Source organism: Cololabis saira, chromosome 1, assembly GCF_033807715.1.
Source record: "Cololabis saira isolate AMF1-May2022 chromosome 1, fColSai1.1, whole genome shotgun sequence".
In the NCBI taxonomy this organism is placed as follows: domain Eukaryota; kingdom Metazoa; phylum Chordata; class Actinopteri; order Beloniformes; family Belonidae; genus Cololabis; species Cololabis saira.
This window is the reverse complement of record NC_084587.1, coordinates 4129514-4146235: the sequence shown is the minus strand read 5'-3', so window position 1 is coordinate 4146235 and position 16722 is coordinate 4129514. Positions and strand designations below refer to the sequence as shown.

The following is a 16722-nucleotide window of genomic DNA, read 5'->3' as shown; positions in this document are numbered from 1 at the left end:
TGATCATGGTTTACAGTTTAAGAAAACTCAAATATCCTATCTCAAAAAATTAGAATATTCTGGGAATCTTAAACTGTAAACCATAATCAGAAATATTAAAATAATAAAAGGCTTGCAATATTTCAGTTGATTTGTAATGAATCCAGAATGTTTGACATTTTTGTTTTTTTAATTGCATTACAGAAAATAAAGAACTTTATCACAATATTCTAATTTTCTGAGACAGTCCTGTAAATGAAGTAAATTACATTAAAGTTGGTCCTGTAAACGGTTCTGGTTGGTTTGGACCCGGAACAAGGACCAGGAAACGGAGCAGCGTGAGTTACGATGAATATGATTTTATTCTTTTACAAAAACAAACAGAAAAGAAAAACAAACAGCCTGGAAGAACAACAAGTAGACGGAGGAAACGCAGCGTCTTCGGCTGCTCGTCAACAAAACAATAACAGGAGAGTTAACCACGAGGATGTTAAAGCTTCAGCCAGACCCTCGGCCGGTCTGGACCAGAACCAGAACCAGAACCCGGGCCGGTTCGAGCAGGGATGAGCCGGAGCAGAAACTGAAGAGATTTATTAAGCGTTCCCGGTTCTTCTGCCGCTGATGTTCTTCGTTAGTGTCTAAGGCACTTTAAAGAAACAAGCTGTTAAAGTTTACATGAGGTTTTAGGGCAGAGAGGTCCGGCCCGGGTTGATCTGACCCGGGGTCGACCCGACCCAGGAGCCCGGCAAACGACCCGGGAACCGGCTCGCCGTCGTTAAAAAAGCTCCCAGAAGCGCTCGTGAAGCTGCGGGTTCAACTCTGGAAAAATGGCACAAAATACATTCGAGTTACAGAAGAACCTCGTTGACCCGGTTCTGCGGTCCGGAACCCGAGCTCTGCTCTGACACGGGCCGGTGGTTCTGGTTCTGAGCAGAGCTCCGGGTCTCCGGACCTCTGACCCGGTTAACGAGGGGGCGGAGCTTAGTGGTGAAACGGTGAAGAAGAAGAAGCTGCTTGTTTTTACTGGTTTTTAGAGAAAAGTCTGGAATTATCGACGTAAAGATTAAAAAGTGGATCGAAGCTCAAACTCAGACGTCCTGGTTCTGACCGGTTCTGGTCACACGTTTACGAACCGTTTGGGGCCGCGGCAGCTTTTAGTGTGCAGTTCTGCATCTTCTGGAGCCGGTTCTAGCTGGAACCGGACCGGACTTTGAGATGACGTTTGTTTTCACAGTAACGTCCCGGTCCGGGTCCGAGGGTTCTGTTGCAGTTCTGAGGTTTGAGCAGCGAAGCGGATCAGCGCCGGGGGGAACCAGCAGAACCAGCAGAACCAGCCGGTCACAGCGCTGGTGTGAAGACGCAGTCGTGGTTCCTCTTGTCCTCACCAGTAAAAAGCACTTGTTACCTTGACGACGGGTCTGCACGGGTCCGGTTGGGGGCGGGTGACGCGTGGCTGACAGCTGGACCCGGTCCAGGACCGGGACCAGTTCTGGAGGACACACTGCAAAAATCTTACCAGGAATATTTGTCTTATTTCTACTTAAAATGTCTCATTTTTAGTCAAAAAATCTCATTACACTTAAAACAAGAATCATCACTGGAAAAAACAATAATTTTTAGATTTCTGGTGAAAATTGTCAAATAAGTTATTTATCTGGTGACGAGTCTTGTTTTGACAATTTTCGCCTGTTTCAAGTAAATTTTCACTTGAAATAAGTAGAAAAATCTGCCAGTGGCAGATTTTTCTACTTATTTCAAGTGAAAATCTACTTGAAACAGATGAAAATTGTTGTTTTTTTCCAGTCTTGTTTTAAGTGTAATGAGATTTTTTTTTGGACTAAAAATGAGACATTTTAACTAGAAATAAGACAAATCTTCTTGTTGAGATTTAGAGTTTTTGCAGTGCAGTAAGGCAGGAGCGTCCCGTCCAGGCTTCTGTAGTTCTGATGTGTTGATGAGGATGAATATGGGGTTGGGGGTCGGAGGTCGCGGTTCGTCTACTCTGTTGCGTCGGCCGGCTGCGTGTCGTTGCAGTCGCTGCAGCGGCTGTCGTTGTCGTCGTCCGAGCCGTCTCCCGCTCCGTCCAGGTTCAGGTTGCGGCGGCCGGAGCGTCCGGAGGAGAAGCTGCTGACGGGGCCGCGCCTGTGGGGGAGGGAGAACCGTGAGGGAGAACCGTGAGGGGGGCGGCATAGACATAAATACGTAGACACCTCATGACAGGCTGGGACGTTATCCAGCGTGGCCGCCATCTTGGATGGGTCTCCTCACTCCAGGCCAAACTAACTACACTGGAGTTACAGAGTTACAGTTACAGCCAGTACACGCAAGAAGCTGCAAAACAGTTCTTTTTCAAGGGTTCTTATTAATAAAAGGAAGAAAGAAAGAATGGAGGAAGGAAAGGAAGGAGGAAAGAAAGGAGGAAAGAAAGAATGGAGGAAGGAAAGAAAGGAGGAAAGAAAGGAGGAAAGAAAGAATGGAGGAAGGAAAGAAAGGAGGAAAGAAAGAATGGAGGAAGGAAAGGAAGGAGGAAAGAAAGAATGGAGGAAGGAAAGAAAGGAGGGAGGGAGGAAAGAAAGAATGGAGGAAGGAAAGGAAGGAGGAAAGAAAGAATGGAGGAAGGAAAGGAAGGAGGAAAGGAGGGAGGGAAGGAGGAAAGAAAGAAGGAAGGAAAGAAGGAAAGAAAGAATGGAGGAAGGAAAGAAAGAATGGAGGAAGGAAAGAAAGAAAGAAAGGAGGAAAGAGAGAAAGAAAGAATGAAGGAAAGAAAGAAAGAATGGAGGAAGGAAAGAAAGAATGGAGGAAGGAAAGAAGGAAAGAAAGAATGGAGGAAGGAAAGAAGGAAAGAAAGAATGGAGGAAGGAAAGAAAGAAAGAAAGAATGGAGGAAGGAAGGAAAGAAAGAATGGAGGAAGGAAGGAAAGAAAGAAGGGGGGAAGGAGGAAAGAAAGAAAGAAAGAATGGAGGAAGGAAAGAAGGAATGGAGGGAGGAAGGAAAGAAAGGAGGAAAGAGAAAGAAAGAAAGGAGGAAAGAGAAAGAAAGAAAGGAGGAAAGAGAGAATACACCAACACACCCCTCTCCCCTTCCCTCCCTCATATGGTCAATATATTATTACATCATTCAGCTTCTTTTCACATATGCATATCAATACTGGAGCAAATTAATAATAAAGTAAATAATCAAGTCCTGAAAAAACACATTCATTAATGCAGTAGATGATTCAGATCATTAGTCCAATAAAGGCAACAAATCAAAAAAGGGTCCCTAAATAAGGTCAAAGTTTTTTTCTAACAGAATACAGTATTTTTTCTGGAGTGCTATATGATGCAAGTTTATTGATCCACTGTTTGGTGCTGTTTTTTTTTTGATTTCCAGTTTTTTTAAATACAATTTTTTGCCGCAGTACAACCTGGATTTATAACGCTTACTTTTCTAGGCCCTTTAAAAAAATGTACTGAGCTGGTACAGTATATATGGGAGCTTGTGTGTATATGTGTTACAGAATGAAATGACATGTATAAAAACTTTCACGTAATGGCCTAATGACAGCTCATGACTCATAAATTAAAATGAACAATCAAACTTGTTTCTTTATTAAAATATTAAATTAATGAAAATTAAATTAATTTATCAATATGCCATACCATATTATGTCTTTGTTAAAGAGCATAATACAAAGTCTTTCAGCATAAAAGTATGTATTTTTAATGTGTGACAGCGTCCTGTATCATAACTAAATCTCGGGGAGTTATGGATGATTGTAGTCGGGGATTAAACCTTCCTCAGTAGAAATAAATGAACTGGGGGCCGTTGGAGACCCATCCAAGATGGCGGCCGTGCTGAACGTCAGCTCCAATAGGCAGCGTCAGTCTGAGGCGTCTACGTATACAGGACTGTCTCAGAAAATTTGAATATTGTGATAAAGTTCTTTATTTTCTGTAATGCAATTAAAAAAAACAAAAACGTCATACATTCTGGATTCATTACAAATCAACTGAAATATTGCAAGCCTTTTATTATTTTAATATTGCTGATTATTGCTTACAGTTTAAGATTAAGATTCCCAGAATATTCAAATTTTTTGAGATAGGATATTTGAGTTTTCTTAAGATGTAAACCATGATCAGCAATATTAAAATAATAAAAGGCTTGCAATATTTCAGATGATTTGTAATGAATCCAGAATGTATGACATTTGTTTTTGTAATTGCATTACAGAAAATCACAATATTAACATTTTCTGAGACAGTCCTGTATATGTCTACGGTTGTCGGCGGTAACCAGAGGTCAGAGGTCTGGCCAGTACCTGAGCCGGTTCTTGAGCGACGTCACCTCGCGGGTCAGGCCCTCACTGGACTCCGTGGCGTCGTCCAGCTCGCGCTGCAGCTTCCTGCGGGCGGCGTTGGAGCGAGACGCCTCCTCCTCCGCCTCCTCCAGCTGCCGCTTCAGCTGCTTCAGCCGCAACGCCGCCTTCTCCATCTGCAGGAGAAGAGATGATGGAGGCGGTCGCCGTGGGAACCACAGACATGTATACATAGACATATGACATGAAATATAGACAGACATATACATTTATACCACGGTCTGCATGAATACTCGATTCTGATTGGCTGGCAGGTGTAGGTTATAAGTTATAACCTACACCTAGAAAACGTTTGGTCAAATTGCCTGGTAACTTTAATATTATTGCGCTGGATCAACTGCCAGGTGGTAACCACGGCAACAGAGATTCAGAGCAGAGCCGGTTACCGCAGGTAGCAGATCATGTGGGTGACGGGTCATCGCTGGGAGAGCAGCCTGCAGGTTTACCGGGCTCCATCAGTACAGGAGAGACCAAAATGGAGCAACATTTTATCTCCCAATGCTCCGGCAAGCAGTGGCGAGGATCGCAAGCCACAAACTTTTATTAAATAGTCCGTTCAGCTGCGGCTTGTTATAAAACTAATGATTTCAACTGAAAACACATTAAAGCATGAATAACTGATTTAATATTTATGTTTTTTGGTAAGTGACCGTGGTATAAGCGGATAATGCCCTTCGAGGTGACATTTAACATAAATATATGGAGTTCGCGGAGGCTTCACGGCCCCGTGTCGTCCATATATTTATGATAATGGACACCTCGTCGGGCATTATTCCTTACATACATATAGACATATAAACAGACGCCTCATTGACCGCTGGGGCGGGAGAAATCCAGGCGCCATCCTGGACCGGTGATCACATCACAGCATAAGCCAGAACAGTGTTGAAGATGCCGGAGCTCTGAGTACAATCATAGAACTCTGTGTGTGTGTGTGTGTGTGTGTGTGTGTGTGTGTGTGTGTGTGTGTGTGTGTGTGTGTGTGTGTGTGTGTGTGTGTGTGTGTGTGTGTGTGTGTGTGTGTGTGTGTGTGTGTGTGTGTGTGTGTGTGTGTGTGTGTGTGTGTGTGTGTGTGTGTGTGTGTGTGTGTGTGTGTGTGTCAAGATGGCAGTCACTGAGGCGTCTATGTATATAACCCCCGAAGCCCCTCCCCCCCTGAGCCCCTCCCCCGGTCCAGACCTGGTCCTTGTACTGGTCGCCGTGGCGACGCTCGTCGTCCACCTGCAGCATCACCTCCTTCAGCTTCTTCTCCGTCCGCCGGACGATCTTATTGGCCGCTGCCCGCTCCCTGTGGAGACAAGAGAGGCTCAGAGCTGGAGGGGGCGGGGCTAGAGCTGGGGGCGGGACCAGCAGGGGAGGGGGCGGGGCTAGAACTGGGGGCGGGGCCAGCAGGGGAGGGGGCGGGACTCACTTGGCCTCCTGCTCCAGCTGCTCCTCCAGCTGCAGGATCTTGGCCTCCAGCGCCGTGACGGAGGCCTTGAACCGGGTCTTCACGGCTCCTTCCAGCTCCGCCAGCTTGGCTCGCAGATCCTGCCGTGGAGAAACATCGTAAACGGAGGCTCCGCCTCTTTACCTGCCGCTCGCTACGTTCACGTACGGGTCGCCATGGGAACCTCCGCGTTATTTCAAACTGAGTCGCGTATCGGAGCATCTTCACGATAACACGTCTTTGTTGGGACGCGAGTAAGATGTTTGTGCGTATTATCTGATTTGTGTGTGAATAACTTACTCAAAGTTACCATCAAAATGATAATTACGACTTCAAAAAGCCTCCTACACACACAAATAATTAAATATGCACGAATCACACAAAGCTACGAATACGCACAAATGGTTTTGAGACTCTTTTCCTCCAAGAAGCCTCACAGATTCATACATACATGGTGCGTTTAAGGACTGGTGGAAAGCTGGGTCATCTGAGTTTCATCTGAGTCCAGCGTTATTTCCCTCGATACTTACCTATATAATAATAATAAAAATAATAATAATAATAATAACTAGAAAATTTCTGGAAATTTTGATATGGGCATGCCCTACTGCCCATTCGTCCCCTCTCACTGCTTTGGTTTGGGGCTGTAGTGGTTGTGTTCGGGGCGGTTCTATGTCAGTTTGAGGTGTTTACGGTTGTATTGCATTCATTCTTTTGCTCCCTATAGTTATTAATGGGTCGCGCTTTTTGGCGTCTAGCGTCCCCACGGTAACGCTTTTGACTGAGAATAGTAATGCCCATCGAGGCAAGATGGAGACGCATCTAACGATGTATGCCGTGCATGGGTGCATGTTCCGGTTCAGGCTACGTTAACGGATAGGTTTTTTTTTCACCATGGTAAAAAAAACCATCTGAATGAATGGGGCCATTTGGCCTGGATTTTGACATAAAATTTCCTTAAATCCCAGCTTCATGAGATTTTAATATGTTTAAGTCCACAGCGTGCCGAGTCGGGGAACATTTGTACGATGTCTCTACGATAACCTGTCGCCTAGCAACAAGCGTCCAAAGTCAAATGGAATTTTTTTTTTAAATTGAAAGTAAAATATTGCATAAACCGTAATACGTAGCATGATGAGGTTGTACGGTCCTTTAGAGCCAATCGGGCCGAGTGTTTGTAAATTTGGACGATGTCTGTACGATAAAGTTTAGCCGAGCAATAAGTGTCCGAATTTTCACCTTTTTTTTTTTGCTTTTTGGCATCTAGCGTTGCCACGGTAACACTTTTGACTGAGAAAATTAATACCCATCGAGGCACGATGGAGACGCATCCAACGATGAATGCCATGCATGGGTGCACGTTGCGGTTCGGGCCGTATTAATGGACGAAAAAAGCGTGCGGAATAAGAAAAGGGAAACCTTCCTGTATACCATTATATCGCCTTCATTTTCATGTTTTTTCGGGGCTGTTTTTGTTTTTTGGGAATTTTTTTTTTCCACATCAGAGCGGGGTCATCCTGTACACCCGCTGGTGCGCAGTGAGACTTTTGCGACTTTAGCTTGTTAGCAAAATGCTAGCAACATTGCCCTTTGGGCCATTCTGGACGATTGCAATATGGTCATGCCACTACTTGGCAATGCCCATAATAATACATTTTATTTGTATAACGCTTTTCTAGGCACTCAAAGACGCTTTACATTAGTAAAAATCATAAAAGCAGTACACTCAACGACACTAAAGACACTATATCTCATCCCCCCGTGGTTATAACACCTTTACTCTGTAATAGTCTATAATTCCTTATATGGACAGATCTGCATTTATGAGCGTCACAAATGTAGTTACAGTAGATGTTTTAAAGCAACGACCGCAAGATGGAAAAACTGACGGTGAAATCGGGAGGCAGGAAGACAGTAATTTACGGCATCACGGTCGTCTGAGGTAGGTTTGCTTGGAAAGCATCTTCACAATAACACATCTTTGTTGGGACGCGAGAAAGACGTTCGTGTGTGTGTATTATCTGATTTGTGCGTGAGTAGCTTGCTTAACGTCACTTGAAGCTTCTTTCAGTCTAATTTTTTAACAGACCCAGCAGCACATCTATCATCTCCTCCAGGTTCTACATCTTTAGTGTTGTTGTCTTCTTCCTTTAGATATACAATCAAATACGTCACAGCAGCTTCTCCAACCTCCTACTTCTGCTCCAGGTGCTGAATTGTAGTGGAAAATAAACCAGGCCGAGTTGAGATGAGTAGGTTCTAGTGGAAAAGTGCCAATAGTATCGAGGGAAATAAAGCTGGACTGAGATGAAACTCAGATGACCCAGCTTTCCACCAGTACTTAAACGCACCATGTGGGACGAATCTGTGAAGCTTCTTGGAAGAAAAGAGTCTCAGAACCAATTGTGTATCTACAGCTTTGTGTGATTCGTGTGTATTTAACTGTGTGTGTAGGAGGCTTTTTGAATTCGTAATTATTGTTTTGTCCGTAACTTCGAGCACAAATCTAATAATAGTAGATTTTTGAGGCGAAGTAACGAGGCGTGACGTAATTTCACCATGTGATGGGATGAGGCCACGCCCCCAACGCCGTCCACCAAAGATCCGTTATCGTTATCGTTATATGTTCGGTGGTTCATAACCACGTTCATGACGACACCAGTTTACAGACGGTTGTGGCGTCACAGCTGATCGGACCAGAACCACCTGCAGAACCTCAGCTGTTTAAACCAGGATCATTCCTGGATAGAATCCGACTGGTTCCAGGACGGATCCGTCTCAGCTGTGACGCCGTAACGGACCGTAACGGACCGTAACGGGCCGTAACGGGGCCGTAAGGGGGCCGTAACGGGGCCGGACTCGTAGCCTCAAGCAGGCCCAGATCGGTGACCCGTCAGCACCGGTGCCGGCAGGCCCGTCTGGTGTTAACAGCGTTACTCAGAACCGTTTTGTCTCATCCTGGGAGACGGGTCGGACCTTGTTCTGTCTCTCCATCTGCTGCCGGGCGTTCTCGCTCTTCTGGGCGGCGCCGCGCTCCGCCGTTAGCTCGGCGTTCAGCCCATCCACCTGAAAACAAACAAGTTTATTTGTACAGCACAATTCAACACAAGGTGATTCAAAGTGCTTTACATCAACATTAAAAGCGGAAAGACATAATTAGAATAAAATTATGATAAAAGAAGTAAAATAATAAAAAGCACAAGTTGTTAAAAAGTAAGGGCAGTAGAGTACCGCAGGTAAGTATTTAATTAAACAGTAGGGGTGTAACAATATATCGTGCCACGAAATTTCACGATACAAAAATGTCACAATACGTGTCGTGGAGGTGACAAAGTGTATCGCGATATTGGGTTATTAATATTGATATGTTGTGTTGACTAGTAACGCGCATCACGCGCATCCGACCGCGACTCGACCCGTGGACCAAAATCTTCCTCCGCTCAGAAGAAACTAGTCCCGTTTTGAGCTCTGAACTTTTACTGATGTAAGGCTGGTGTAGAGTTAAGTCTTACCTTATTAAATTAAACCTTTTTGGGGTGGTGAGTAGGATAAACACGGGGACAACTTCTGCTGAGTTCCAGTGTACTTTAATGTCCCTCAACAGTGTAGGATTTTAGAACATCAACACAGCAGCTAGTGCCGTACTGTGGCGTATCACTCCGCCCAATCTAAAACAGACTAATCACTACAGATAAACTGACTAGTGTCATTATAGTCCCTGATTTACATCACAATATAAAGAATAGATTTATAAAATAATGAACCCTGAATTACCAAAATAACCTTCTTAACAAAATAAATCTCCTCTTACACTTATAAGGTGAGCATGAATCAATATTCTTTATGATGTAAAATTGTATGTATTTATTTACTTTTATTTATTTATTTATTTAATTTTAGTTGTTAAATTTCTGGAAAAGAAAAAAATAAAATCATACATGAGAGAAACTATTCAGTTTGTGGCAAAATATTTGTACTTGTATGAAACTGAAGATGCATAATGCAAAACTGACATTTACTTTTAGTTCAGTTTGTGGAAAATGGTTGGCCTGGCTTTCTCTTTAAAACTTAAACAGTTATAAAGCATTACAAACTGTATCAATAGGGCAAACACACAGTATTGTTTTGTATTTTGTGTCTTTCAAATAAAAGCAATTTTTTCCAGTCATATGTTCCTCATGCAAGGTTGTTAAAAACATACTGCTATAATATCGTATCGTTATCGTGACCTCAGTATCGTGTATCGTTACACCCCTAATAAACAGTAATGTTTTTATCCTGATTTAAAGGATCTACAGTTGGAGCAGACCTCAGGTCTACAGGAAGTTTGTTCCACCGGTGAGGAGCAGAATAACTGAACGCTGCCTCACCTTGCTGGTTCTGGTTCTGGAACCACAACAAACCAGATCCAGATGAAGCTCAGACCCAGACAATCACATGTCTGTTCGGGTCCAACTGGGTCAGAACATTTCTGAAGAATCTCCTCCATCAGAACAACGAGCTCTTAGACATTTTTACATAATTGAGGAGACGGAGGTCTCTCGTTTGACCTTTGACCTTTAGAAGAACCAGATCTGGTGTCATGTGACTGGAACCAGAACCAGCTGTCCTGGTTCTGCTGCAGTACCGGTACCGGGACCGGTGGTTCTGGTCCTCTCACCTGCAGGCTGCTCTTCCTGACCCGCTCGTTCAGCAGCTCCGTGTTGCTCTGCTCCTCCTCCAGCTCCTCCTCCAGCTGGGCCAGCCGGGCCTCCAGACGCCGCTTCTCCTCCATCAGCGCCGACCTGGAACAAGCAGGGGTTAGTTCTGGTACCGGGCCAGCAGGGGGAACCAGGTAACTGGTACCAGTACATCTGGTTCCTCTCAGCTGTACAGTTTCCAGTACACCTGGTTTCCACTAGGGCTGCAACGATTCGTCGACGTTGTCGACAAAAATCGATAATCAAAATTGTCGACAATGAATTCCATTGTCCACAATTGTCGCCAGACGTGTTTTTCCAACGGAGTGAGGCGTCTCACTTCAATACCATCTCTGCGTCTCTGCCAAGCGGTAGCGGGTAAACAAAATGACGGCGTCCTGTACAGCAGCTGCATGTAATAAAACTTAAAAAGTTTAAACGGTAAATAAAAAGATTTCTTGCAAGTTTTGCAAAGCAGACTTTCCTTTTCACGGGAGCACGTTGGTAATGCACGAGCATTTGAAGAGAAAGCATGTCGGACAGTTGAATGAAACAGACTCGCCTTGGTAAGATATTAAGCCTATTTTGGTTTTAAAAGAGCTTTAACGTTATGACTGACTGGGTCTGACAAAAGTATTTTAAATTAAATGCATGCAGTCCGAAGAGGTTGAATAAAATATCTATTTTTCATTGAAGTTCCATCTTTCTTGTGTTTATTATCATTTGCCACATAATTAAAGCAACCACATACTAAATGTAAGAAAAAACTTTTTTTTTTTTTTTAAATCGGATAAACTAATTATCCGATTAGTCGACTAATCGTTTCAATAGTCGGTGACTAGTAGAACTAAAACATTTGGTGATGCTGCTTTTAGCCACTCGGCGCCAAAACGGTGGCCTGCCGGACATTTTTAAACCTATAGACTAAAAAACTCATGGTCATTTGGTCTGGCTTTTATGTTCCATCAAATTTTATTCTGTTTAACATTTTTTAGAGGTATTTGTTTTATTTATTTATCTATTTCTTGTAATGTTTTTATTATTATATTTTATTGTTGTGGACTGATTATTTTTTAGCCTTAATTCTTGAACTTTTATCATTATTTCATTTTAATTAACTATATTGTATGTCAGTGTGCATTGGTCTCCCAGTTTTTATTTTTGTTTTTATTACGCTTATTTTTCAGTCAAAATGTTAAGCACTTTGTATTTCATGTATCTGGATGAAAGGTGCTAAACAAATAAAATTTGATTGATTGATAGTCGACTATTAAAATAGTCGTTAGTTGCAGCCCTAGTCCCCAGTACACCTGGGGGGAGGTGGGAACCAGCTATACTGGTCCCAGTAAACCTGGTCCAGTTCTCATGGGGGGTACTGGTACTAACTTCCCAGCGGTGCTGTTGGAGATCTCGTCGGCCAACTCGTCTCTCTCCTCCTCCGCGTGTCTCCTGGCTCTCTCCGACGCCGCTTGGTCCTGAAGAAACACGGGTCAGACGGGTGGGGGGGGGGTAAACAACAACAACAACAACAACACCAACAACGAACCTCCTGCAGCTGCAGGATCTCGGCCTCCAGCCCCTTCAGCCTCTTCTCACTCTCCTTGGACTGGGAGAAGATCTCGTCCCGGGAGGTTCTGGCCTCGTCCAGCTCCCGCTGGTAATCCTTCACCTGGACCTGGAGGGAGAACAGGGGTCAGAACCAGTGAGACAGGTCCTTCACCTGGACCTGGGGGAGGGGAGCAGGATCAGAACCAGTGAGACGGGTCCGGGGACGGTCTGGACCCCCCAGGGTCGGTGAGGGGACAGGGGTCAGAACGATTCCAATTCTTAAGACTCAGAATCGATTATCAAGATTTGATTCTATTCCGATATTGATTTGGGTTAGTGTTATTAAAACTGATTTTTCAGCTGTTGCATGAATTATATGACTGTAGTTCTGCAACATATTAATACTAGTTTAGTTGAGATTCAACAGCAAGTATTGCAGCTAATGATGCTGTAAGGACCAATCAGCTCCCAGAATGCTGATAGAACTGAAACAGAAACATCGTGGGTCAGAATTATCAAACAGATCCAGGGAGGAAACAGAGACGGATGAAATCGCTTTTATTTTTTCCCGCATTCCGTTTAAATTTTTTCCATTTTCGGTCTATTTCAGTTTAAAATTTTTGAGAATTTGGTTTTTAACATTTTATGCAAATGTAACCCCGAGACAGTATATAAAGTAATGAAATATAGACAATTTATGCAATTATAACTGAAAACTTTAATGTTTTCATTCCTTTAAACATATTTAAAGGCAAAAACATGGCACCAGTTATTCTGGTGTCCAACAAAACATTCCTTTTTTGGGCATAAACAAAAAAATACCAAAAGTTGTTATGATGAAAAAAAATTAGATCTTTAGACATACAAATCGATTTTTAGGAATAAATGAGAATCAATTTAGAATCGGAGAATCGATTTTTTTCAACACAGGCCTAACGATGACGAAATTATTTCGTTGACGCACCTTTTTTCATGACGATAACGAGACGGTGACGAACTTAACGTGGCTCTTTGACTAAAACATGACGAGACGTGTTTGAGTTTTCGTTGACGAGACGAAAACGTTAGTGGGTCAGATGTTCAGAATGCAGCTGCTATGATTATATCCTGAAATCGTTTATATTGCTGGTATCACAAGAATCTTAGCTTTCTAAACAAGATTTGTAAGATTTGTAAATGACCTAGTTTTGGAAATTTTGGATTGAATATGGACTGAATATGGACTGGACAGAGTCAGAGCAGCAACGGTTTGTAATGATGAGAGAGAAAAAAATCGATTTTTAGGAATTAATTTACAGGACTGTCTCAGAAAATTAGAATATTGTGATAAAGTTCTTTATTTTCTGTAATGCAATTAAAAAAACAAAAATGTCATACATTCTGGATTCATTACAAATCATTGCAAGCCTTTTATTATTTTAATATTGCTGATTATGGTTTACAGTTTAAGATTAAGATTCCCAGAATATTCTAATTTTTTGAGATAGGATATTTGAGTTTTCTTAAGCTGTAAACCATGATCAGCAATATTAAAATAATAAAAGGCTTGCAATATTTCAGTTGATTTGTAATGAATCCAGAATGTATGACATTTTTGCATTACAGAAAATAAAGGAGTTTATCACAATATTCTAATATTCTGAGACAGTCCTGTAGATTTAGAATTGGAAAAACGATCTGTTCAACACAGGCCTACTCAGAACCGGCCTGGACGGGTCCTGATACGGGTCTGGACCCCCCTGGTTCGACGGGTCGTACCTGCAGCTTGCGCAGCTGCTTGCCGGCCTCCTCGCGGCCCTTGGCCGCCGCCTCCACCTGCCCCTCCAGCTCGCTCAGGTCCAGCTCCAGCTTCTTGCGTCCGGCCGCCGCCAGCGCCCGCTGCTTCCGCTCGTCCTCCAGCTCGGCCTCCAGCTCCCGGACCTGCTTGACCAGCGCCCTCTTCTTCTCCTCGCCCTGCTCGTCCCGGTTCTGCAGGTCCCGCTCCAGCTGGGCCTTCATGGCCTGCATGTTGACCTCCAGACGCAGCTTGGCGTCTTCCGTGGCCTGCAGCTCGTCCTCCAGCTCCTCCAGCTGCGTCCGCATCTCCCCCACCTGCTGCTCCAGCGTCCGCTTGGACTTCTCCAGCTCATGGACCTGATAAAAAAAAAAGACATGCTGTAAGATGCATATAATTATTCCCTCTATTATACCTTACTGGCAGGCTTTACAGAAATGCAGGAATAAATGCAGGAATAAAATGTTGCAGAGTAGATATACTTAGAACGATGTTAGTGGCGAGTAAAAAAACAGTGTCACCTAAAAGGGAAGATTGGATAGATGTGATACATAACATTTACAGGATGGAAAAGAAAAAGACTTTCTCGCTTAGATTTGGACAAATTTAAGAATTTCTGGAAACACTGGGTTGAATTTGTGTCACCATTGAAAGCAGACTTTTTCTAAATAGATTCCCTTGATTCTTGCTACAAAATTTTAATTGTTCATTAAAAAAAGTTAAATTAAAGATATGTAAAAAACAGATTGAAACAGGACTAATGTCTGAGAAAGCGGGAAAGATTGATACGGTATGTGTTGTCTCAGGAAATGTTAAGTTTAAAATAATTGTATTTATTTTTATTGGAAAATTTAACAGTTTACTAGTTTGCATAATATGTAAATAAATGTCAATTATTCTCATAAAAGAAACAAATTGGTTGTTTTTATTAAGTGATCTGTCTTGTTTTCTGTTGTTTATTTATAATTGGGCTTTAATAAAGCAAAAGTAAGTTTTATCAGATTCATCGATGGAATATTTCATAGAATAATCGATCACCAAAATATTCGATAGCTGCAGCCCTAAATGCGGTACTGCCATTTTAGGGAGGATTTTCATTTGCTATGCATCAAAACAACCCATATAAGCCAATCTTTAATAATCTGTATGTTACAAGTCCATACTAACTAAATAAATTGCTAAAAAGTACAAAAATATTACCGCAGGACTTCTGCCCCACTCATCATGGTAAAAACATGATAGTGTTTGCCATGTTACTGGCTAGAAGGCTCATATTGCTTAAATGGAAAGATCTCCAACCTTCAGTCAATGGATCAGAGATCTGACTTTAGAAAAGATCTTATAACTTCTTTTCTCTATGGCAACCAGTTCTAGATCAGGTTGAGAAGATAGATGCCTCAGACATTCCCAATGTATACAGGACTGTCTCAGAAAATTAGAATATAGTGATTTTCTGTAATGCAATTACAAAAACTAAAATGTCATACATTCTGGTTTCATTAAAAGTCAACTGAAATATTGCAAGCCTTTTATTATATTAATATTGTTGATCATGGCTTACAGCTTAAGAAAACTCAAATATCCTATCTCAAAAAATTTGAATATTCTGGGAATCTTAATCTTAAACTGTAAACCATAATCAGCAATATTAGAATAATAAAAGGCTTGCAATATTTCAGTTGATTTGTAATGAATCCAGAATGTATGACATTTTTTTTTTTTTTTTTTAATTGCATTACAGAAAATAAAGAACTTTATCACAATATTCTACTTTTCTGAGACAGTCCTGTAGATATAACCCCTCCTTCTCTTTACTTCCCCTTTTTTTTTTTCCAAACGATTTAATGGATTAAAACTCTGGGAAACTAAATGCAGGATATGTAGGTGAAACTCTTCCTGTTTAACATGCAGAAAGAATTATTGCTCTGTTTTATTTGGTTGTAATTGTACATAAGTTTTAAAAATCAATATGCAAATGGATGCGCCGGCTCCAGCCGGTCTTAAAGGGACCTTTTTTATCTCTGAAGATGTTATAAAAAGCTTTGAGGCTCCAGATGAATCGTATAACTTGACCTTCATCACCTTCCTTCGTCCTCTCAGATCATTCAGATAATTATTTCTACATATTTCAGCTGGTTAAATAAACGTCTGATCAGATCTGAGGTGGTTCCAGAGACGAGGAGGCGACCAGCGGCGTCTGAACTCACGTTCTTCCCCACGTCGTCCTTGGAGCTCATCAGGTCCTCCATGTCGGAGCGCAGCTGCTTGTTTTGGCGCTCCAGCTCGTCCTTGGCCTCCAGGGCCTCGTCCAGCGCCCGGGCCAGAGCCAGCGCCTTGGTCTCCTTCTCCCGGGCCTCGGCCTCGGCGCGGTCGCGCTCCTCGCCGCAGCGCGCCGACACGCTCTTCTCCTCCGCCAGCATCTGGTCGAACTTCTTCTGCTTCTTCTCCAGGCCGGAGACGATCTGGCGCTGGTGGTCCAGCTCCACCAGCTGGTCGTCCAGCTCCTGCTGCAGACGCGTCCTGGTCTTCTCCATCTTGTCCGAGGCCAAGCTCTTCTCCTCCAGACGCTGGTTGGAGAGTTCCACCTCCTTCTGCAGCCGCCGCCTCGCCTCCTCCAGGCCCTCCATGACGCCCACGTCCTCGTCCAGCTTCTTCCTGCTCTCACACAGCTGGGGTCACAGACAGAGATCATCACATCAAACTATTTATTTATAGCACTTTTCATACAATAGTATGAATTTTACATCATAAAATCAACATTTAACATATAAAAACTAACACAGTCGTGGTTAAAAACACATCTGGTCATTTTGACACACGTCCTCACTTTAACACCCCCCCACATAGACATAAAAAAATAATAATATAAATAAAAATATAATAATAAAAAAACAATCACGAAAATCATAAAAATAACTTTAAAAAAAAGAAAAAAAAGAAAAGAAAAAACAAC

At 42.7% G+C, this 16722-nt stretch overlaps 1 protein-coding gene across 1 annotated transcript in view; it reads right to left on the bottom strand.

The window, feature by feature from the left end:
• Window positions 1–331: 331 nt before the first annotated feature.
• The window catches only part of LOC133449389 (myosin-10-like), a 113046-nt gene continuing 96655 nt past the window's right edge, over window positions 332–16722 (bottom strand). The window contains exons 33-42 of the mRNA XM_061728566.1: window positions 15977–16438; window positions 13754–14128; window positions 11994–12122; window positions 11834–11922; window positions 10429–10552; window positions 8745–8834; window positions 5751–5869; window positions 5519–5627; window positions 4283–4455; window positions 332–2121 (exon numbers count right to left, since the gene is read on the bottom strand). Coding sequence (XP_061584550.1) covers window positions 1977–2121; window positions 4283–4455; window positions 5519–5627; window positions 5751–5869; window positions 8745–8834; window positions 10429–10552; window positions 11834–11922; window positions 11994–12122; window positions 13754–14128; window positions 15977–16438 — 1815 coding nt within the window. The 3' untranslated portion in view covers window positions 332–1976. The remainder of the gene's footprint in view (window positions 2122–4282; window positions 4456–5518; window positions 5628–5750; window positions 5870–8744; window positions 8835–10428; window positions 10553–11833; window positions 11923–11993; window positions 12123–13753; window positions 14129–15976; window positions 16439–16722) is intronic.